This window comes from Geotrypetes seraphini, chromosome 8, assembly GCF_902459505.1.
Source record: "Geotrypetes seraphini chromosome 8, aGeoSer1.1, whole genome shotgun sequence".
Classification (NCBI taxonomy): domain Eukaryota; kingdom Metazoa; phylum Chordata; class Amphibia; order Gymnophiona; family Dermophiidae; genus Geotrypetes; species Geotrypetes seraphini.
The window spans coordinates 87,220,019-87,243,558 of NC_047091.1; the positions used below are offsets into that span (position 1 = coordinate 87,220,019).

The 23,540-nt window shown below is 54.7% G+C and overlaps 1 protein-coding gene across 7 annotated transcripts in view; it reads left to right on the forward strand.

The window, feature by feature from the left end:
- Nucleotides 1-23,540, forward strand: part of LOC117364853 (mucin-12-like) — a 132,076-nt gene that overhangs the window by 93,127 nt on the left and 15,409 nt on the right. For 5 of the 7 annotated variants that reach the window (XM_033954552.1, XM_033954554.1, XM_033954557.1 and 2 more), the window contains 2 exons: nt 8,134-14,228; nt 15,237-22,661. In XM_033954552.1, the coding sequence (XP_033810443.1) occupies nt 8,134-14,228; nt 15,237-22,661 (13,520 nt within the window). The remainder of the gene's footprint in view (nt 1-8,133; nt 14,229-15,236; nt 22,662-23,540) is intronic. The other 2 variants (XM_033954555.1, XM_033954556.1) reach the window with 2 other exon arrangements.

Below are 23,540 nucleotides of genomic sequence, written 5' to 3' on the forward strand. Positions count from 1 at the left end.
GGGGTCGGCAACCTGCGGCTCCAGGGCCGCATGCGGCTCTTTTCCACCTTTGCCGTGGCTCCGGTAGTGTGTCACGCAGGCATGCAACTTACAAGTCCGGCGTCGCGGCGGGAAATAGCCATGCTGAGCAGTGAGCTCAGCACGTACACAGATGAAAGCCTTGCTTGCTGATTGGTCCGGCGGCCATGCCGCCGGACCAATCAGCAAGCAAGGCTTTCATCTGTGTAGTGCTGAGCTCACTGCTCAGCATGGCTATTTCCCGCTGCGATGCCGGACTTGTAAGATGCACGCCTGAAAAAGAAATCATCCTGGCCGGGGTCGGTGTCATGCTCCGGAGATCTACAGCCTTCCTATCTCCCTCTCCCTTCTACCTGCTTCCGGCCACATCCCCTGCTCCGCGGCTCTCTTCGGCAACTCAGCAGCAGCGATCGACACAAGCTTCTGACGTCGGGGCCTACCCTCTGCGAGTCCCGCTTGTTTCAACTTCCTTTTTCCACAAAGGCGGGACTCGTAGAGGGAAGGCCTCGATGTCGGCAGCTTGTCTTGATCACTGCTGCTGACGAGTTGTTGAAGAGAGCCGCGGAGCAGGGGGGTGTTGCCAGGTGCAGGTAGAAGGGAGAGGGCCAGATGCAGGACTCGTGGGTGAGGGAGGAGAAGAGAGAGAGAAAGAGAGAGGGGAGGGAAACAAAAGGAAATATTTCATACTGGGCTGGGCCGGAGTGGAGGGAGGGTGGAAAGATTCTAGCTACAGGGTGCAGTAACAAAGGAAAAGGGGGGGAAAGCTGAAAATGGAGATAGTGACACAAAGAAGAGAAAGGGTAAGCAGGACCTACTGAATAAGGATAGAGATACAGAGGGGACATGAAAGGGTAAATAAGGCATCCCCCCGAAAATAAGCCCTAGAGCATATTTTGGCCTTCCAAAAAAAATAAGACAGTGTCTTACCATCGGGGAAACACGGTATGTCTCCCAAAAGAGCAGAATCATACAACAAAACTAGAAAGGAAGAACTAAGAAAGTCAACTTCACTTAAATATATAAACTTTCAACCTGAGAGGTGCTCAGAACCTTGAAAAACAAGGTGGAATAAATGCTAATGGGGACAAGCCCCTATAGACACTTCAGTGTTCTATCATTGCATCCTCTCCCGTGTTAGAAAGAATATAGTGAACCAATTTTTCCAAAAATTGAATTAATGTTCCAAAACAATCATGTGAACAAAATAATACCTTCAGCGTTTTTTCAAAAATGTGAACTTAGCTTGCATGGGTGCTTTAGGAAGCTGTCTCACTCCAGTTTATATATTTAAGTGAAGTTGACTTTCTTAGTTCTTCCTTTCTAGTTTTGTTGTATGGCTTAGCTTACACCCTGAATGGCTTTCCCAGATTCACCGAACTATTAGGTAGCTCTTCTAAACATTGCAACTTCAGCTGCTTAATTCTATAATTTTCATCCATCGAAGGTATAAAATATGAGAGTCCTCCCTGCAAATCTTTTAATTATAAAATAGCAAAAGTTTGGAACTCTCCTCCTACAGAGACTTTGAAGTGCACCACGTTCAGAAAATGTCTGAAAACATGGCTGTTCAGAAACCTCAAGGAGAGATGTGGCCTAAATTAGACTCCACCAGGGGCCTACTCCATAAAACTGAAGACATCTTATCCCAGGACAAGCAGGCAGGTATTCTCACTAATGGGTGACGTGATCTAACGGAGCCCTGATGCGGACACTTCACAAGCAGTCTTGCTTGAAGAAAACTCGAAGTTTCGAGTTGCTCGCACCGCGCATGCGCGAGTGCCTTCCCGCCCAGACCAGGGCACGTCTCCTCAGTTCTTACTTTTCCGCGGAGCCGAGAAGTCCGTCTTCGACTCTCTGCGCAAAGTTTTCTTCACTTGTGCCTTCTAAGTCCGCGGTTTTGGTTTTATTTGATCTTAATTGCTGATTTTCGTCGTGTTTTATTTATTTTTTTTTTAAATTTCTTCGTTCCGTTCGACCGGGCAGGCCACGTGGCCGCAGCCCTGCAGCTTCGATCTTGCGGCGGAGCTTTTTCGGCCTATGTCCCGGCCTATCACCGGTTTTAAAAAGTGTGACAAGTGCCAGCGCACGATTTCACTAACGGACCCTCATCGACGCTGTGTTCGGTGTCTCGAGCCTGAACATCTTCCGAAATCGTGCCGGCCTTGCTTCACACTCACCGCACGTGCTTTCAAGCGCCGTTGCGTCTTGTGGGAATCGCTGTTCAAGGAGTCCTCGATGGATCCGTCGACCACGAAGGGACCTTCGCCTTCGACATCATCCGCAACGCCACAGCCTACCACCTCTGCGGTGCCGAGTCTCATCAAGCCCGCCTTGTTTGTCCCGGCTCAAACTCTGGCGCCTGCTGCGATGCCTTCCTCAACCTCCTCAGGTCAGGTAGCCCAGCAGCCCATTCCCCCAGTAGTGTTGAAAGTGCCCAAGGCCTCGAAGTCCAAGCACTCACACACTGCTCCGAGGGAGCGTGAGGCCCGCGCAGGTGGTCCCATTTCAGATGCGGATCCCTCCTTGCCGGCCTCGTTCCAGACCATGCTACAGAAGCAATTCATCGAGCTCTTTACCACGATGGGGCCTCAGCTTCTTTCCCAAATCCAGCCTGGGCATGTGGAGGCCTCCCACGAGGTTGAACCCCCTCCAGTGCCTCAGTGGGGAACACACTCTCAACAGGGAGCAGAGTCTCTGCGAGTGTCTGGTCTGGCAACAATGCATGCATCGCAAGGAGCAGAGTCTTTGCCCATGCCTCCACTGGAACCGATGCACTCGATGCAAGGAGCAGAGTCTTTGCGAGTGCCCGACAGGGTTCGAGCCTTTACGGCAACCACCCCTGCTTCGATCCACCACTTCCAGCCCCATCCACTAGCTGGGGGACTCAGCGAAGACTTACTTGCCTCGCCCATCGAGGTTGACCTCTCAGCACAGCCCGCATTGCCGATCGAGGCACTCCTCAAGGCACTCGTCCAGGCAGGCCTCGCCTCATCGGAAGCAAGCATACCTGGAGTATTCGCCACCGACTACTACTCCTCCACCGATGCCAGAGCTCGTGGACACGATGGGATCTCTCTCACCGTCTCGATCCCTGTCCCCATTGGATCCGGAGGCCTCGACCTCATCGAGCCCGTCTCGAGGCCCTGCAACGGCCAACCAGTTGTCCTTCTCCTCATTCCTTCAACAGATGGCTGATGACATGGACATCTCCCTAGATACGGGGTCCAAGTTCTCGAAAGAATACCTGGAGACTATGTGCCTCCCTCAACCACCTGCAGAGTCCCTCAAGCTTCCCTTACACAAGCTACTGGACCAGACCTTTGCACGGTGCCTCGAGACACCGTATTCGATCCCCGCGATGCCGGGTAAATTGGACACCAGGTACCGCACTGTCCATCGTAAGGGGTTTGACGGCTCTCAGCTCTCCCACCAATCCCTTTTAGTGGAGTCCTCACTGAAGCGGTCCCATCCCTCCCAGGTCTATGCCTCCATCCCGCCTGGTAGAGAGGGAAAGACCATGGACCTGTTCGGCAGGAGGGTTTACCAGAACTCCATGATGGCTTCGAGAGTTCTGAATTACAATTTCCACTTCACAACATATTTGGAGTTCCTTTTGTCCGTACTCCAGAAGTTTATGCCCTCCGTGGACCCTAGGGCACTGTTAGAGTACCAGGAGGCGCTGGCCTCGTTATCCCAGCTCCGGGTGCAGCTTATGCAGTCCTCCTACGATGCCTTTGAGCTCGCAGCTCGGGCCACAGCATGTTCGGTAGCTATGCGCCGGCTGGCATGGCTGAGGACTATCGACATGGACCCCAACCTCCAGGACAGGCTCGCTAATGTTCCCTGCGCTGGCAACGACCTCTGTGATGAGTCCATCGAGGCGGCGACCAAGAAGCTCTCGGACCATGACAAATCCTTCCAGTCCATCCTTTGTCCGAAGCCCAAGCCTGCTTCCCCTCGTCAATCATGCCCACCGTTGATATACCAGCGGCGTTACCCCACAAAACAGGCTCCCCCATCCGACAGCCTGTGAAGAGACAGCACCCGCAGAAACATCAGCAAAAGCCTCAACCATCTGCTGTCCCTAAGGCTCCTCAGCCCTTTTGACTGTCTCAAAAGAGGGCATAACCTCTGTCGTTCTGCCTTTTTCAGTAACTCCACCAATCGGATGTCGTCTCCATCATTTTTTCCATCGATGGACAACTATCACCACCGACCTCTGGGTCCTCTCCATTGTCAAGGAGGGATACTCCCTTCAGTTCCACCAAGTTCCTCCGGAACATCCTCCAAGAGAGTATCCTTCCAACTTGACACAGACCGCCCTTCTTCTTCAGGAAGCCCAGGCCTTGCTGCAGCTCGGAGCTGTCGAACCGGTCTCTCGAGACCAACAGAACAAGGGGTTTTACTCCCGGTACTTCCTTGTTCCAAAGAAGACGGGCGATCTGCGGCCCATTTTGGACCTCAGGGTGCTCAACAAGCTCTGGTCAAAGAAAAGTTTCACATGTTGACCCTGGCATCCCTGTATCCCCTCATCGAGCAGAATGATTGGTTATGCTCTCTGGATCTAAAGGAGGCCTACACTCACATCCCCATTCACCCGGCCTCCCGCCAATTCCTCAGATTCCGGGTGGGACATCTTCATCTTCAATACCGAGTGCTTCCCTTTGGCCTGGCCTCATCTCCTAGAGTCTTCACCAAGTGCCTGGTGGTGGTAGCCGCAGCACTCAGGAACCATGGCCTCCAGGTGTTTCCTTACCTGGACGACTGGCTCATCAAGGATTCCACGTCTCAGGGAGTCGCCCTCGTGACCCAGAAGACTATTTGGTTATTACAACATCTGGGATTCAAGATAAACTTCCCAAAATCCCATCTACAGCCTTCCCAGACTCTTCCCTTCATGGGGGTGATTCTGGATACTACCCAACTCCGAGCGTTCCTCCCTCCCCCACGCATGGAGGCTCTTCTTCGCCTCTGCCATTCAGTGTCCTCTCGCCCGTCCATCTCGGCGAGACAGATGATGGTCCTGCTAGGCCACATGGCCTCTACAGTACATGTGATTCCGTTTGCCAGATTTCACCTCAGGACTCCTCAGTGGACCTTGGCGTCTCAGTGGTCCCAGACGTCCGACCCTCTTGACTCAACACATCCAGGTCACTCCTGCTCTGCAACAGTCTCTTCGCTGGTGGATGCTATCCTCCAATCTCTCCAGAGGTTTGTTGTTCCAAACCCCCCACCATCAGAAAGTCCTCATGACCGACTCGTCGACTTATGCTTCGGGGGCTCATCTGGACGGCCTCCACACTCAGGCTTACTGGACCAGCACGGATCGCCAGTGCCACATCAATCTCCTGGAACTCAGAGAGATCTTCAATGCTCTCCAAACCTTTCAACATCTCCTTCGCGACCAGGTTGTCCTCATTCGCACAGACAACCAGGTTGCCATGTACTATGTGAACAAGCATGGAGGCACGGGATCGGCCTCCCTCTGCCAGGAAGCTCTGAAGGTGTGGGATTGGGCGACTCGCAACAACACCTTCCTCACAGCGGTCTACATTCAGGGGGCGGACAACGCCTTAGCAGACAGCTTGAGCCGTCTTCTGCAACCTCACGAGTGGACTCTCAACTCCACGCCCCTTCATCACATCTTCTCCCTGTGGGGAACACCTCAGATAGACCTCTTTGCAGCCCCCCACAACTTCAAACTGCCTCACTTCTGCTCCAGGATCTACACCCCTCAGCGCCTCGAGGCAGATGCATTCCTCCTGGACTGGACGAATCGCTTTCTATATGCGTTTCCTCCATTTCCTCTCATTCAAAAGACTCTGGTCAAGCTGAAGTCAGACCATGCCACCATGATCCTGATTGCTCCACGGTGGCCCAGACAACCTTGGTACTCCCTTCTACTTCAACTCAGCAGCAGGGAGCCATACCCTCTACCAGTTTTTCCATCTCTGTTTACACAGTATCAGGGATCTCTGCTTCACCCCAACCTGCAGTCCTTACACCTGACAGCTTGGTTCTTCTCAACGTAACCCCCCTACAGTTTTCCCAACCTGTGAGGGATGTCTTGGAAGCTTCAAGGAAGCCTGCTACTAGACAATGCTACCACCAAAAATGGACTAGATTCTCTGTTTGGTGTGTTTCTCAGCGTCAGGAGTCTCAACATTCCTCCTTGCCTTCGGTTTTGGACTATCTTTTACACCTGTCTCAGTCTGGCCTCAAGTCTTCCTCCATACGAGTCCATCTCAGTGCAATTGCTGCTTTCCATCAGCCTCTTCAAGGGAAATCTCTGTCTGCTCATCCTGTGGTTTCCATGTCAATCTTCCTCTCAAACCGCCTCCAGTGGTTTGGGATCTCAATGTTGTCCTTTCACAGCTTATGAAATCTCCATTTGAACCTCTTCACAAGGCTCATCTGAAGTATCTCACTTGGAAGGTGATGTTTCTCATTGGGCTCACTTCCGCCCGACGGGTCAGTGAGCTCCAAGCCTTGGTTGCGGACCCACCTTTTACAGTATTCCAGCATGACAAGGTGATTCTCCGCACCCATCTGAAATTCCTCCCGAAAGTTGTCTCGGAATTTCATCTTAACCAATCCATCGTTCTGCCAGTGTTCTTTCCGAAGCCACATTCTCATTCTGGAGAATCTGCTCTTCATACTCTGGACTGTAAGCGTGCTTTGGCTTTCTACCTAGAACGCACCAAACCTCACAGAACTGCTCCTCAATTTTTCATCTCCTTCGATCCGAACAAGTTGGGACGCCCCATTTCTAAGCGCACCATCTCCAACTGGATGGCGGCTTGCATCTCGTTCTGCTATGCCCAGGCTGGATTGCCCCTTGACAAAAAAATCACAGCCCATAAGGTCAGAGCTATGGCAGCTTCTGTAGCCTTCCTCAGATCGACACCGATTGAGGAGATTTGTAAAGCTGCCACTTGGTCCTCGGTTCATACCTTCACCTCTCGCTATTGCCTGGATACTTTCTCCAGACGGGATGGACAGTTTGGCCAAACAGTATTACAAAATTTATTCTCCTAAGTTGCCAACTCTCCCACCATCCCACTATAGTTAGCTTGGAGGTCACCCATTAGTGAGAATACCTGCCTGCTTGTCCTGGGATAAAGCAATGTTACTTACCATAACAGTTGTTATCCAGGGTCAGCAGGCAGCTATTCTTACGTCCCACCCACCTCCCCTGAGTTGGCTTCTCTGCTAGCTATCTGAACTGAGGAGACACACCCTGGTCTGGGCGGGAAGGCACTCGCGCATGCCGGGCAACTCGAAACTTCCGAGTTTTCTTCAAGCAAGACTGCTTGTGAAGCGTCCGCATCGGGGCTCTGTTGGATCACGTCACCCATTAGTGAGAATAGCTGCCTGCTGTCCCTGGATAACAACTATTACGGTAAGTAACATTGCTTTTTGTAACATACTGTTTTATGAAAATATTATAAGTAACTCAATATACTAAAATACTCATAGATACTAAAGCAAGAACCTGATCAATATTGTGTTTATATATAAAGTTATAATGTAACACAAAAATATATGTAAGTCGCCTAGAGCACTATCTTAGGAAGATTTGGCAGGATATAAGACGGTAACATAACATAACATTTTTTTTAAAAGAAAAGTAATTATAATAATAATAATAAACTTTATTTTTGTATACCGCCATACCAATGAGTTCTAGGCGGTTTACATCAAGAGCGAATCTTCTAAAAGCACTACATGACAATATCATAAATACAATACTAAAACAATTAAGATATGAATTTATCAAACAAGTAGGTTTTCAGTGTTTTTCTAAAAGCATGGTACGATTGAGCTTGAGGAATTAAGATACTCCACCAGGTGTTAATTTTACTAGCCTGGTATGCTAAAGTTTGATCAAAAAATCTTGTATAAGACAAGCTTTAGGTGATGAAAATGCAAACCAGTAAGATTTGCGTGTATTCACGTTTGGTCTATGAAATTCAAATGAGAGACAAGATAAGCTGGAGTTAAACCGAATAATACTTTAAAGCAGATGCAACCAAATTTGAATAAAACTCTTGCATCAAACGGTAACCAGTGAAGCTGTCTATAATAAGAGCTAAAATGATCATGTTTTTTCAGACCGAAGATCAAACGAACTGCTTAAAACATCCACCGTCCCTGAACCAGACAATTCGACAGCCCAACAGAGAGAGATGCCCACCTCCCTGGAGCCGGACGAATTGGCAGCCTGGCAGAGAGAGACACCCACCTCCCCAGAGCCGGACAAATTGGCAGCCAGTCAGAGAGAGACACCTACCTCCCCAGAGTCGGACGAATCGGCAGTCCTGCAGAGAGAGATGCCAACTGCCCAGCAGGCGGAGGTGTCCACTGCCCTGGATCCAGAGAAAATGGCAGCCCAGCATGCAGAGGTGTCCGCCGCCCCATACCTAGAGAAAATGGCAGGCCAGCAGGCAGAGACGTCCGCAGCCCCAGAGCTGGACAAAACGGCAGCCCAGCAGGCAGAGGCGTCCACTGCCTTAGGAGACGATGTCCCTAATGCCCCAGATAGTGATGAATCCACAGCCCAGCAGAGAAAGACGTCCACCTCCATGGAGCCAGACCATTCGGCAACCCAGCAGACAGAGACGTCCGCCACCTCAGAACCAGATGAATCTGGAGCCCAGCAAACAGAGACGTCCACCGCCCCAGGAGAGAATGTCCCCAATGCCCCAAAAATGGATATATCAGCACCAGAGCAAGAGATCCTCATTACCCCAGGGGAGGATATATCGACAGCTCCAAAGCAAGGGATGCCTACTGCCCCAGAGCTGGACGAATCAACAGCCCAGCAGACAGAGACATCCACTGCCCTAGGTGAGGATATACCTATGGTCCTAGAGTCAGATGTATCAGCAGTTCCAGGCAAAGAGATACCCACTGTTGCAGAAGAGGAGGTATCATTACTCCCAGAGCAAGAGACCATCACTACCACAGGAGAGGCTATATTGGCATCTCCAGAGCAAGAAATGCCTACTTCTTCAGAGCCGGACAAAACGGCAGCCCAGCAGGCAGAGACGTCTGCCGCCCCAGACAAAATGGCAGCCCAGCAGGCAAAGGCATCCACCGCCCTGGACAAAATGGCAGGCCAGCAGGAAGAGGTGTCCGCCGCCCCAGACAAAATGGCAGGCCAGCAGGCAGAGGCGTCTGCCGCCCCAGACAAAATGGCAGCCCAGCAGGAAGAGGTGTCCGCCGCCCCAGACAAAATGGCAGGCCAGCAGGCAGAGGCGTCTGCCGCCCCAGACAAAATGGCAGCCCAGCAGGCAGAGGCATCCACCGCCCTGGACAAAATGGCAGGCCAGCAGGAAGAGGTGTCCGCTGCCCCGGACAAAATGGCAGGCCAGCAGGCAGAGGCGTCTGCCGCCCCAGGAGAGGATGTCCCTACTGCCCCAGAGCGTGATGAATTGGCAGTCCAGAAGAGAAAGACGTCCACCTCCACAGAGCCTGACCATTCGGCAGCCCAGCAGAGAAAGACATCCATCTTCACAGAGTTGGACCAATTAGCCCAGCAGAGAAAGACATCCGCAACCTCAGGAGAGGATGTACCTACTGCCCCAGAGCGTAATGAATCGGCAGCCCAGCAGACAAAGATGTCCACCTCCACGGAGCCAGACCATTCGGCAGCCCATCAGAGAAAGACGTCTGCAGCCTCAGGGGAGGATGTCCCTACTGCCCCAGAGTGTGATGAATCAACAGCCCAGCAGAGAAAGACGTCCACCTCCATGGAACCAGACCGTTCAGCAGCCCACAATAGAAAGACATGCGCCTCCATGGACCGTTCCGCAGTCCACAAGTTAGGGACATCCACCACCTCAATGCTGAACAAATCAGCATCAGAACAACAGATGCCCTCTGCCTCAAGAAAGGATAGAATTACTGTCCTAGAGTCAGATGTATCAGCAGTTCCAGAGAAAGATACATTCACCGCCCCAGGGCCAGACCAGTTGGCAGCCCAGCAGACAGAGACGTCCTCCGCCCCAGGAGAGAATGTCCTCAATGCCCCAAAAATGAATATATCAGCTCCAAAGCAAGGGATGCTTACTGCCCAAGAGTTGGAAAAATCAGCATCCCAGCAGACAGAGACATCCACTGCCCTAGGTGAGGATATACCTATTGCCCTAGAGTCAGATGTATCATCAATCTCAGGAAAAGAGATACCCACTGCAGCAGAAGAGGAGGTAACATTACTCCCAGAGCAAGAAACCATCACTACCACAGGAGAGGCTATATTGGCATCTCTAGAGCAAGAGATCCCTACTATCTCAGAGCCGGACAAAATGGCAGGCCAGCAGGCAGAGGTGTCCGCCGCCCTGGACAAAACTGCCGCCCAGCAGGCAGAAGCATCTGCCACTCCAGAGCCAGAAAAAATGGCAGCCCAGCAGGCAGAAGCATCCGCTGCCCCGAAGCCGGACAAAACAGCCATCCAGCAGGCAGAGGTGTCCGCCGCCCTGAACAAAATGGTCACCCAGCAGGCAGAGACGTCCGCTGCCACGGATAAAACAGCTGCCCAGCAGGCAGAGGCGTCCGCCGACCCGGACAAAATGGCTGCCCAACATGCAGAGGCGTATGCCGCCCCAGACAAAATGTCTGCCCTGCAGGCAGAGCCGTCTGCTACCCCAGAGCTGGACAAAACGGCAGGCCAGCAGACAGGGATGTCTGCTGCCTCAGGAGAGGATGTCACTACTGCCCCAGAGCGTAATGAAATGACAGCCCAGCAGAGAAAGACGTCCACCTACACGGAGCCAGACCATTCGGCAGCCCAGCAGACAGGGACGTCGACCACCTCAAAGCAGGAAAAATCAGTATCAGCATCAGAACAAGAGGTGCCCTCTGCCCCAAGAAAGGATATACCTACTGTCCTAGAGTCAGATGTATCAGCAGTTCCAGAGAAAGATATATTCACCACACCAGAAGTGGACAAATTGGCAGCCCAGCAGGCAGAGGTGTCTGCTGCCCTGGAGCCGGAGAAAACGGCAGCCCAGCAGGCAGAGGCGTCCACTGCCTCAGGAGACACTGTCCCTACTGCCCTAGAGCGTGATGAATCGGCAGCCCAGCAGAGAAAGACATCCACCTTCACGGAGCCAAACCATTCGGCAGCCCAGCAGACAGAGACGTCCGCTACCTCAGAACCAGATGAATCGGGAGCCCAGCAAACAGAGACGACCACCACCCCAGGAGATAATGTCCCCAATGTCCCAAAAATGAATATATCGGCTCCAGAGCAAGAGATCCTCATTACCCCAGGGGAGGATATATCGACAGCTCCAAAGCAAGGGATACCTACTGCCCCAGAGTTGGACGAATCAATAGCCCAGCAGACAGAGACGTCCACTGCCCTAGGACAGGATATATCTATTGTCCTAGAATCAGATGTATCAGCAGTACCAGGCAAAGAGATACCCACTGTTGCAGAAGAGGAGGCATCATTACTCGCAGAGCAAGAGACTATCACTACCACAGGAGAGGCTATATTGGCATCTCCAGAGCAAGAGATGCCTATTACCTCAGAGTCAGACAAAATGGCAGCCCAGCAGGCAGAAGTGTCTGCCGCCCCGGACAAAATGGCAGCCCAGCAGGCAGAGGCATCCACCACCCCGGACAAAATGGCAAGGCCGCACGCAGAGGCGTCTGCCGCCCTGGACAAAACGGCCGCCCAGCAGCCAGAGGCTTCTGCCGCCCCGGACATAATGGCCGCCCAGCAGGCAGAGGCGTCTGCCACCCCGAACAAAATGGCCGCCCAGCAGACAGAGGTGTCTGCTGCCCAGCAGGCAGAAACATCTGCCGCCCCGGACAAAATGGCCACCCAGCAGGCAGAAGTGTCTCCTGCTCCGGAACCAGAAAAAGCAGCAGCCCAGGAGGCAGATGCATCCGCTGCCCCAGAGCCGGACAAAATGGCAGCCCAGCAGGCAGAAGTATCCGCAGCCACGAAGCCGGACAAAACAGCAACCCAGCAGGCAAAGGCGTTCGCCACCCCAAACAAAATGGCCACCAAGCAGACAGAGACGTCTGCTGCCCCGGACAAAACAGCTGCCCAGCAGGCAGAGGCATCTGCCGCTCCGGACAAAACGGCCGCCCAGCAGCCAAAGACGTCTGCTGCCCCGAATAAAACAGCCGCCCAGCAGTCAGAGGCTTCTGCCGCCCCGGAAAAAACAGCCACACAGCAGGCAGAGCCGTCCGCTACCCCGGACAAAACGGTCACCCAGCAGGCAGAGGCGCCTGCCACCCCGGACAAAACGGTCACCCAGCAGGCAGAGGCGCCTGCCACCCCGGACAAAACGGCCGCCCAGCAGGCAAAGAAGTCTGCTGCCCCGGATAAAACAGCCGCCCAGCAGGCAGAGACGTCTGCCGCCCCGGACAAAACGGCAGTCCAGCTGGCAGAGGCGCCCGCTGCCCCAGTCAAAACAGCCACCCAGCAGGCAGAGGTGTCCGCTTCCCTGGACAAAACGGTCACCCAGCAGGCAGAGACATCCGCTGCCTCGGACAAAACGGTCACACAGCAGGCAGAGGCGTCCGCCACCCCAGACAAAATGGCCGCACAGCAGGCAGAGACGTCTGCTGCCCTGGACAACACAGCCGCCCAACAGGAAGAGACGTCTGCCACCCCGGACAAAAAAATTGCCACCCAGAAGGCAGAGACGTCCGCTGCCCCGGACAAAACGGTCAACCGGCAGGCAGAGGCGTTCGCCACCCCAGACAAAATTGCCGTCCAGCAGGCAGAGACATCCACCGCCCTGGACAAGACAGCCGCCCAACAGGAAGAGACGTCTGCCACCCCGGACAAAAAAATTGCCGCCCAGAAGGCAGAAACGTCTGCTGCCCCGGACAAAATGGCCGCCCAGCAGGCAAAGAAGTCTGCTGCCCCGAATAAAACAGCCACCCAGCAGGCAGAGGCGTCTGCCGCCCCGGAAAAAACGGCAGTCCAGCAGGCAGAGGCGCCCGCTGCCCCAGTCAAAACAGCCACCCAGCAGGCAGAGGTGTCCGCTTCCCTGGACAAAACGATCATCCAGCAGGCAGAGACATCCGCTACCCCGGACAAAACGGTCACACAGCAGGCAGAGGTGTCCGCCACCCCAGACAAAACGGCCGCACAGCAGGCAGAGACGTCTGCTGCCCTGGACAACACAGCCGCCCAGCAGGCAGAGACATCCGCCGCCCCGAATAAAATAGCCGCCCAGAAGGCAGAGACGTCCGCTGCTCCGAACAAAACAGTCACCCAGCAGGCAGAGGCGTTCGCCACCCCAGACAAAACGGCCGCACAGCAGGCAGAGATGTCTGCTGCCCTGGACAACACAGCCGCCCAGCAGGCAGAGACATCCGCTGCCCTGAATAAAATAGCCGCCCAGAAATCAGAGGCGTCTGACTCCCCGGACAAAACGGTCACCCAGCAGGCAGAGGCGTTCGCCACCCCAGACAAAATGGCCATCCAGCAGACAGAGACATCCACCGCCCTGGACAAGACAGCCACCCAGCAGGGAGAGACGTCCGCCACCCCGATCAAAAAAATTGCAGCCCAGAAGGCAGAGACGTCCGCTGCCCCGGACAAAATGGCCGCCCAGCAGGCAAAGAAGTCTGCTGCCCCGGACAAAATGGCCGCCCAGCAGGCAAAGAAGTCTGCTGCTCCGGACAAAATGGCCGCCCAGCAGGCAAAGAAGTCTGCTGCCCCGGATAAAACAGCCGCCCAGCAGGCAGAGGCGTCTGCTGCCCCGGACAAAACGGCAGTCCAGCAGGCAGAGGCGCCCGCTGCCCCAGTCAAAACAGCCACCCAGCAGGTAGAGGTGTCCGCTTCCCTGGACAAAACGGTCACCCAGCAGGCAGAGACATCCGCTACCCCGGACAAAACGGTCACACAGCAGGCAGAGGCATCCGCCACCCCAGACAAAACGGCCGCACAGCAGGCAGAGATGTCTGCTGCCCTGGACAACACAGCCACCCAGCAGGCAGAGACATCCGCTGCCCCGAATAAAATAGCCGCCCAGAAAACAGAGGCGTCTGACTCCCCGGACAAAACGGTCACCCAGCAGGCAGAGGCGTTCGCCACCCCAGACAAAATGGCCGTCCAGCAGGCAGAGACATCCACCGCCCTGGACAAGACAGCCACCCAGCAGGGAGAGACGTCCGCCACCCCGGACAAAAAAATTGCCACCCAGAAGGCAGAGACGTCCGCTGCCCCGGACAAAATGGCCGCCCAGCAGGCAAAGAAGTCTGCTGCCCCGAATTAAACAGCCACCCAGCAGGCAGAGGCGTCTGCCGCCCCGGAAGAAACAGCAGTCCAGCAGGCAGAGGCGCCCACTGCCCCAGTCAAAACAGCCACCCAGCAGGCAGAGGTGTCCGCTTTCCTGGACAAAACGATCATCCAGCAGGCAGAGACATCCGCTACCCCGGACAAAACGGTCACACAGCAGGCAGAGGTGTCCGCCACCCCAGACAAAACGGCCGCACAGCAGGCAGAGACGTCTGCTGCCCTGGAAAACACAGCCGCCCAGCAGGCAGAGACATCCGCCGCCCCGAATAAAATAGCCGCCCAGAAGGCAGAGACGTCCGCTGCCCCGGACAAAACAGTCACCCAGCAGGCAGAGGCGTTCGCCACCCCAGACAAAACGGCCGCACAGCAGGCAGAGATGTCTGCTGCCCTGGACAACACAGCCGCCCAGCAGGCAGAGACATCCGCTGCCCCGAATAAAATAGCCGCCCAGAAATCAGAGGCGTCTGACTCCCCGGACAAAACGGTCACCCAGCAGGCAGAGGCGCCCGCTGCCCCAGTCAAAACAGCCACCCAGCAGGCAGAGGTGTCCGCTTCCCTGGACAAAACGATCATCCAGCAGGCAGAGACATCCGCTACCCCGGACAAAACGGTCACACAGCAGGCAGAGGTGTCCGCCACCCCAGACAAAACGGCCGCACAGCAGGCAGAGACGTCTGCTGCCCTGGACAACACAGCCGCCCAGCAGGCAGAGACATCCGCCGCCCCGAATAAAATAGCCGCCCAGAAGGCAGAGATGTCCGCTGCTCCGGACAAAACAGTCACCCAGCAGGCAGAGGCGTTCGCCACCCCAGACAAAACGGCCGCACAGCAGGCAGAGATGTCTGCTGCCCTGGACAACACAGCCGCCCAGCAGGCAGAGACATCCGCTGCCCCGAATAAAATAGCCGCCCAGAAATCAGAGGCGTCTGACTCCCCGGACAAAACGGTCACCCAGCAGGCAGAGGCGTTCGCCACCCCAGACAAAATGGCCATCCAGCAGACAGAGACATCCACCGCTCTGGACAAGACAGCCACCCAGCAGGGAGAGACGTCCGCCACCCCGAACAAAAAAATTACAGCCCAGAAGGCAGAGACGTCCGCTGCCCCGGACAAAATGGCCGCCCAGCAGGCAAAGAAGTCTGCTGCCCCGGACAAAATGGCCGCCCAGCAGGCAAAGAAGTCTGCTGCCCCGGACAAAATGGCCGCCCAGCAGGCAAAGAAGTCTGCTGCCCCGGATAAAACAGCCGCCCAGCAGGCAGAGGCGTCTGCTGCCCCGGACAAAACGGCAGTCCAGCAGGCAGAGGCGCCCGCTGCCCCAGTCAAAACAGCCACCCAGCAGGTAGAGGTGTCCGCTTCCCTGGACAAAACGGTCACCCAGCAGGCAGAGACATCCGCTACCCCGGACAAAACGGTCACACAGCAGGCAGAGGCATCCGCCACCCCAGACAAAACGGCCGCACAGCAGGCAGAGATGTCTGCTGCCCTGGACAACACAGCCACCCAGCAGGCAGAGATATCCGCTGCCCCGAATAAAATAGCCGCCCAGAAAACAGAGGCGTCTGACTCCCCGGACAAAACGGTCACCCAGCAGGCAGAGGCGTTCGCCACCCCAGACAAAATGGCCGTCCAGCAGGCAGAGACATCCACCACCCTGGACAAGACAGCCACCCAGCAGGGAGAGACGTCCGCCACCCCGGACAAAAAAATTGCCACCCAGAAGGCAGAGACGTCCGCTGCCCCGGACAAAATGGCCGCCCAGCAGGCAAAGAAGTCTGCTGCCCCGAATAAAACAGCCACCCAGCAGGCAGAGGCGTCTGCCGCCCCGGAAGAAACAGCAGTCCAGCAGGCAGAGGCGCCCGCTGCCCCAGTCAAAACAGCCACCCAGCAGGCAGAGGTGTCCGCTTTCCTGGACAAAACGATCATCCAGCAGGCAGAGACATCCGCTACCCCGGACAAAACGGTCACACAGCAGGCAGAGGTGTCCGCCACCCCAGACAAAACGGCCGCACAGCAGGCAGAGACGTCTGCTGCCCTGGACAACACAGCCGCCCAGCAGGCAGAGACATCCGCCGCCCCGAATAAAATAGCCGCCCAGAAGGCAGAGACGTCCGCTGCCCCGGACAAAACAGTCACCCAGCAGGCAGAGGCGTTCGCCACCCCAGACAAAATGGCCGCACAGCAGGCAGAGATGTCTGCTGCCCTGGACAACACAGCCGCCCAGCAGGCAGAGACATCCGCTGCCCCGAATAAAATAGCCGCCCAGAAATCAGAGGCGTCTGACTCCCCGGACAAAACGGTCACCCAGCAGGCAGAGGCGTTCGCCACCCCAGACAAAATGGCCGTCCAGCAGACAGAGACATCCACCGCCCTGGACAAGACAGCCACCCAGCAGGGAGAGACGTCCGCCACCCCGGACAAAAAAATTGCCGCCCAGAAGGCAGAGACGTCCGCTGCCCCGGACAAAATGGCCGCCCAGCAGGCAAAGAAGTCCGCTGCCCCGGACAAAATGGCCGCCCAGCAGGCAAAGAAGTCTGCTGCCCCGGATAAAACAGCCGCCCAGCAGGCAGAGGCGTCTGCTGCCCCGGACAAAACGGCAGTCCAGCAGTCAGAGGCATCCACCGCCCTGGACAAGACAGCCACCCAGCAGGGAGAGACATCCGCCACCCCGAACAAAAAAATTACCGCCCAGAAGGCAGAGACGTCCGCTGCCCCGGACAAAATGGCCGCCCAGCAGTCAAAGAAGTCTGCTGCCCCGGACAAAATGGCCGCCCAGCAGGCAAAGAAGTCTGCTGCCCCGGATAAAACAGCCGCACAGCAGGCAGAGGCGTCTGCTGCCCCGGACAAAACGGCAGTCCAGCAGGCAGAGGCGCCCGCTGCCCCAGTCAAAACAGCCACCCAGCAGGTAGAGGTGTCCGCTTCCCTGGACAAAACGGTCACCCAGCAGGCAGAGACATCCGCTACCCCGGACAAAACGGTCACACAGCAGGCAGAGGCATCCGCCACCCCAGACAAAACGGCCGCACAGCAGGCAGAGATGTCTGCTGCCCTGGACAAGACAGCCGCCCAGCAAGCAGAGACATCCGCTGCCCCGAATAAAATAGCCGCCCAGAAAGCAGAGGTGTCTGACGCCCTGGACAAAACGGTCACCCAGCAGGCAGAGGCGTTTGCCACCCCAGACAAAATGGCCGTCCAGCAGGCAGATACATTCACCGCCCTGGACAAGACAGCCACCCAGCAGGGAGAGACGTCCGCCACCCCGGACAAAAAAATTGCCACCCAGAAGGCAGAGACGTCCGCTGCCCCGGACAAAACGGTCACCCAGCAGGCAGAGGCGTTCGCCACCCCAGACAAAAAGGCCGCCCAGCAGGGGTCTGCCGCCCCGGACAAAACGGCCGCCCAACAGGCAGAGGCATCTGCCGTCCCAGACAAAACAGCCGCCCAGAAGGCAAAGGCGTCTGCTGCCCCAGACAAAACGGCCGCCCAGCAGGTAGAGCCGTTTGCTGCCTCGGAGCCGGACAAAATGGCAGCCCAGCAGACAGGGACGTTCGCTGCCTCAGGAGAGGATGTCACTACTGCCCCAGTGCGTAATGAATTGATAGCCCAGCAGAGAAAGACATCCACCTACACGGAGCCAAACCGTTCGACAGCCCAGCAGACAGGGACATCCGCCACCTCAAAGCTGGACAAATCAGCATCAGCATCAGAACAAGAGATGCCCTCTGCCCCAAGAAAGGATATACCTATTGTCCTAGAGTCAGATGCATCAGCAGTTCCAGAGAAAGATATATTCACCACCCCAGAAGTGGACAAATTGGCAGCCCAGCAGACAGAAACGTCCACCGCCCCAGGAGAGAATGTCCCCAATGCCCCAAAAATGGATATATCGACTCCAGAGCAAGAGATCCTCACTACCCCAGGGGAGGATATAGCGACAACTCCAAAGCAAGGGATGCCTACTGCCCCAGAACTGGACAAATCAGCATCCCAGCAGACAGAGATATCCACTGCCCTAGGTGAGGATATACCTATTGCCCTAGAGTCAGATGTATCATCAAATCCAGGAAAAGAGATACCCACTGCAGCAGAAGAGGAGGGATCATTACTCCCAGAGCAAGAAACCATCACTACCACAGGAGAGGCTATATTGACATCTCTAGAGCAAGAGATCCCTATTATCACAGAGCTGGACAAAATGGTGGGCCAGCAGGCAGAGGCATCCGCTGTCCTGGAGCTGAACAAAACAGCCACCCAGCAGGCAAAGGTGTCCACCGCCCCAGTCAAAACAGCCGCCCAGCAGGCAGAGGTGTCATCCGCCCTGGACAAAACTGCCACCCAGCAGGCAGAAGTGTCTGCTGCTCCGGAGCCGGAAAAAACAGCAGCCCAGGAGGCAGAGGCATCCGCTGCCCCAGAGCCAGTCAAAATGGCAGCCCAGCAGGCAGAAGCATCCGCTGCCTCGAAGCCAGACAAAACAGCAATCCAGCAGGCAAAGGCGTTCGCCACCCCAAGCAAAACGGCCGCCCAGCAGACAGAGACGTCCGCTGTCCCGGACAAAACGGTCATCCAGCAGGCCGAGGCGTTCGCTGCCCCGGACAAAATGGCCGCCCAGCAGGCAAAGATGTCTGCTGCCCCGGACAAAACAGCTGCCCAGCAAGCAGAGGCGTCCGCTGCCCCGGACAAAACGGCCTCCCAGCAGGCAAAGACGTCTGCTGCCCCGGTCAAAACAGCCGCCCAGCAGGCAGAGGCATCCGCTGCCCCGGAAAAAATGGCCGCCCAGCAGGCAAAGACGTCTGCTGCCCCGGACAAAACAGCCGCCCAGCAGGCAGAGGCACCTGCCGCCCCGGATAAAACAGCTGCCCAGCAGGCAGAGCCGTCTGCTACCCCGGAGCCGGACAAAACGGCAGCCCAGCAGGCAGAGGCGCCCGCTGCCCCAGTCAAAACAGCCGCACTGCAGGCAGAGGTGTCCGCTGCCCTGGACAAAACTGCCGCCCAGCAGGCAGAAGTGTCCGCTGCTCCGGAGCTGGTAAAAAAGGCAGCCGAGCAGGCAGAGGCATCCGCCACCCCAAAGCTGGACAAAACAGCCGCCCAGCAGGCAGAGACGTCCACTGCCCCGGACAAAATAGTCACCCAGCAGTCAGAGGCGTCCACTACCCCAGACAAAACGGCCGCCCAGAAGGCAGAGACGCTTGCTGCCCTGGACAACACAGCCGCCCAGCAGGCAGAGACATCCGCCGCCCCGAATAAAATGGCCGCCCAGAAGGCAGAGGCGTCTGACGACCTGGACAAAACAGTCACCCAGCAGGCAGAGGCGTTCGCCACCCCAGACAAAATGGCTGCCCAACAGGCAGAGGCGTCTGCTGTCCCAGACAAAACGGCCGCCCAGCAGGCAGAGACGTCTGGCGTCCCAGACAAAACGGCCAGCCAGCAGGCAGAGCTGTTTGCTGCCCTGGAGCCGGACAAAACAGCAGCCCAGCAGATGGGGACGTCCGCTGCCTCAGGAGAGGATGTCACTACTGCCCCAGAGCGTAATGAATTGACAGCCCAGCAGAGAAAGACGTCCACCTACACGGAGCCAGACCGTTCGACAGCCCAGCAGACAGGGATATCCACCACCTCAAAGCTGGACAAATCAGCATCAGCATCAGAACAAGAGATGCCCTCTGCCCCAAGAAAGGATATACCTACTGTCCTAGAGTCAGATGTATCAGCAGTTCCAGAGAAAGATATATTCACCACCCCAGAAGTGGACGAATTGGCAGCCCAGCAGACAGAGACGTCCACCGCCCCAAGAGAGAATGTCCCCAATGCTCCAAAAATGGATATATCATCTCCAGAGCAAGAGATCCTCACTACCCCAGGGGAGGATATATCGACAGCTCCAAAGCAAGGGATGCCTACTGCCTCAGAGCTGGACGAATCAGTAGCCCAGCAGACAGAGACATCCACTGCCCTAGGGGAGGATATACCTATTGCCCTAGAGTCAGATGTATCAGCAGTTCCAGGAAAAGAGATGCCCACTGCTGCAGAAGAGGAGGTATCATTACTCCCAGAGCAAGTGACCATTACTACCACAGGAGAGGCTATATTGGCATCTCCAGAGCAAGAGATGCCTACTTCCTCAGAGTCATATGAATTGGGAGCCCAGCAGAGAGAGACGTCCACCGCCCCAGAGCTTAACAATATAGCAGTCCGGCAGAGAGAGACATCCACCTCCTCAAAGCTGGAGAAATCAGCAGCAGCTCCAGAGCAAGAGTCGCCCACTTCCCCAGGGGAGGGGATATCTATAGCCCTAGAGTCAGATGTATCGGCAGCTCCAGAGATAGAGGTACCTACTGTAGCAGAAGAGGATGTATCTGTACTTCCAATGCAAGAGATACTCACTACCCCAGTCCAGCAGACAGAGACATCCACCTCCCCAGAGCCAGATGAATCGATAGCTCAGCAGACAGAGACATCCACTGCCCCAAAGTTGGATGAATCAGCAGCCCAGCAGAGAGAGACATCTGCCACCCCAGGAGACGATGTCCCCACTGCCCCAGAAGTGGATGTATCAGCAGCTCAACAGCAAGAGACCCTCACTACCCCAGGGGAGAATATATTGCCAGCTCCAGAGCAAGGGATGCCTACTGCCTCAGAGCCAGATGAATCAGCAGCCCAGCAAAGGGAGACATCCACTACCCCAGAGCCGGATAATTCAACAGTCCAGCAGACAGACACTTCCACCACCCCAAGACAGGATAAACCTGGAGTCATGAAGCTGAACAGTCCAACAGCCATAGTGATAACATGTACTGCTACTGGGCAAGAGACTCCTGCTATCTTAGGGCAAAATATATCTACTCAGAAGATGCCAAGAATGGGAGCAGCAACTCATGAGCAGCAGATTCCAAAAACTACAGAATTGTATATACTATCAACAAAAGGACTAAAGATACCTTGTGCCCCAAGTCAGGAAAGGCCACCAACCACAGAGATGAGCATACCAGCAGCCCAATCACAGGGAATACCCACCACCCAAAGGCAGGAGATGTCCAGAGACCTAGTGTTGGATATAATAGCCATTACAGGACATGAGACACCCAGTACCCCAAGGCAGGACAAACTTTCAGCCATTGAGATGTGTATGCCTACAGCTGTAGTTCAGGAGATACTTATTACTCCAGAACAGCAGACACCCAAATCCTCCGAGTTGGATATACTATCAGTTCCACAGCAGGTTACCCCCAGTGCCTCAGGCCAGGACATAACCACAAAAATATGTGTACCAGTAGCTTTAGGACAAGAGGTACCTATTAAGGTTGAAAGGTTGGATATACCAACAGTCCCAGAACAGAAAGCACCTGCTATATCAGGGCAGGGTATGCCCACAGCCACAAGAATAAATATATCAGCAATATCAGTGCAAGAGATAGCTTGCTTTGGTGTAATGGGTATTGTACCCATAGAGATTGATATACCTATAGCCCAAAAGCAGAAGACACCTGCTAGTCCAGGACAAGAAATATCTACTGAGCAAGGACTGGAGATTTCTTCTGCCCCAAAACAGGAGACTTTTACTTGGAAAACCCCAGGGAAGAGGGTAGCAACTCCTAAGCATCAGATATCCAATGGTACAGGTATGAATATTCCAGTAACCTATGTGCAGGAGACACCCATTACCCCAGGGCAAGAGATATTTGCAGATCAGGCTTTGAATATGCAAGAGATGCTGACTCAGAAAACTCCAAAAAAGGGCACACTAGTGCTGCAGCGGAGGACAGCTGCAGCACCTGGACAGCTGATGTCCCCAACCAGTGTATCAGACATCCAGGAAGACCCAAATGAGGAGACTCTTGCTGTGCCAGAAAAGGAGATACACACCATGCTAGGCCAGGAGCTTCTCACATTAAATCAGTTGTCTATACCTGCTGCCTGGGAACAGAAGACATTCAATGCCCTAGGAGAACAAATGCTCACTTCACTAGAGATATTCACTTCCCCAGGGCAGGAGAGGCCCAAAGCTCAATGGCCAGGTGTGCCCGCAGATCCACTGCATATAACGCCCACTGCTCATATAGCCCCGGTAAATGAGACATCAGGTCTGGGAGATAGTACTTCAGTAACTCCTGGAAAACAGATGGCCACAACCCCAAAGTGGGATATAGCAGCTGCCCCAAGGATGAGTATACCAATAGCTCGAGGACAGGATACATCTGCAGAGAAAACACCAAGGAAGATGTCGACAGCTCAAGGGCAGAATGTACCCAAAGACCCAAGACAGGAGGAGATACCAGCATCTATGGATAGCAGCTGTAGCTCTACAGAGGATTTGCACAACCTACTACCCTTTGGTATAGAATCCATCAAAGCCAATGAGATCACAGATAAAGAGGTAATATTACTATTACTACTTATCTCCATAGTGCTGCTAGATGTCTGTCTGTTTCTCTGTCGCTTTTTTCTATCCCTGTCACTTTCTCAGATGGAGCCAAGAGCCTTCTATTGTAATTAAACTCCTCCATCTCAACTCACTGCTGCACAAAAAACAAATTCTGAGGGCTAATTGATGATGTGACAGTGTGATTTCCTGCAGTCAGTGAAGTAGCAAATCATTTAGGGCTTCTTTTATAGTTTATTATTTTTAGTCCGCCTTTTAACGAGGCGGATTACAACTTTACAATAAAATATAATACAAAACATATAAAATACAATACAAAACATATGAAATACAATACAAAGCATAAAAACGTCAATGCCTATATTTCATCTTACAGAACAAGTGACGTTTCAACAATTTTTTAAAGGTGCATACATCCTTCTGTTGTCTAATGTAAACTCATAATTTGTTCTACTCTGTAGGACCTGCACATGAGAAGACAGTAGGACTCACTGTCTAGGTGCAATTTTTTTCGTGTTGGAATGATCAAATCAGAATGTCCTGCAGAATGTAATGCACGAGAGGATACATAACATGAAACACAGTCCTGCAAGTATTTAGGTCGGGGGTCGGCAACCTGCGGCTCCAGAGCCGCATGCGGCTCTTTTCCACCTTTGCTGCGGCTCCGGTAGTGTGTCACGCAGGCATGCAGCTTAAGTCCGGCGTCGCGGCGGGAAATAGCCATGCTGAGCAGTGAGCTCAGCACATACACAGATGAAAGCCTTGCTTGCTGATTGGTCCGGCGGCCCCGCCCCGCCGGACCAATCAGCAAGCAAGGCTTTCATCTGTGTAGTGCTGAGCTCACTGCTCAGCATGGCTATTTCCCCCGCGACG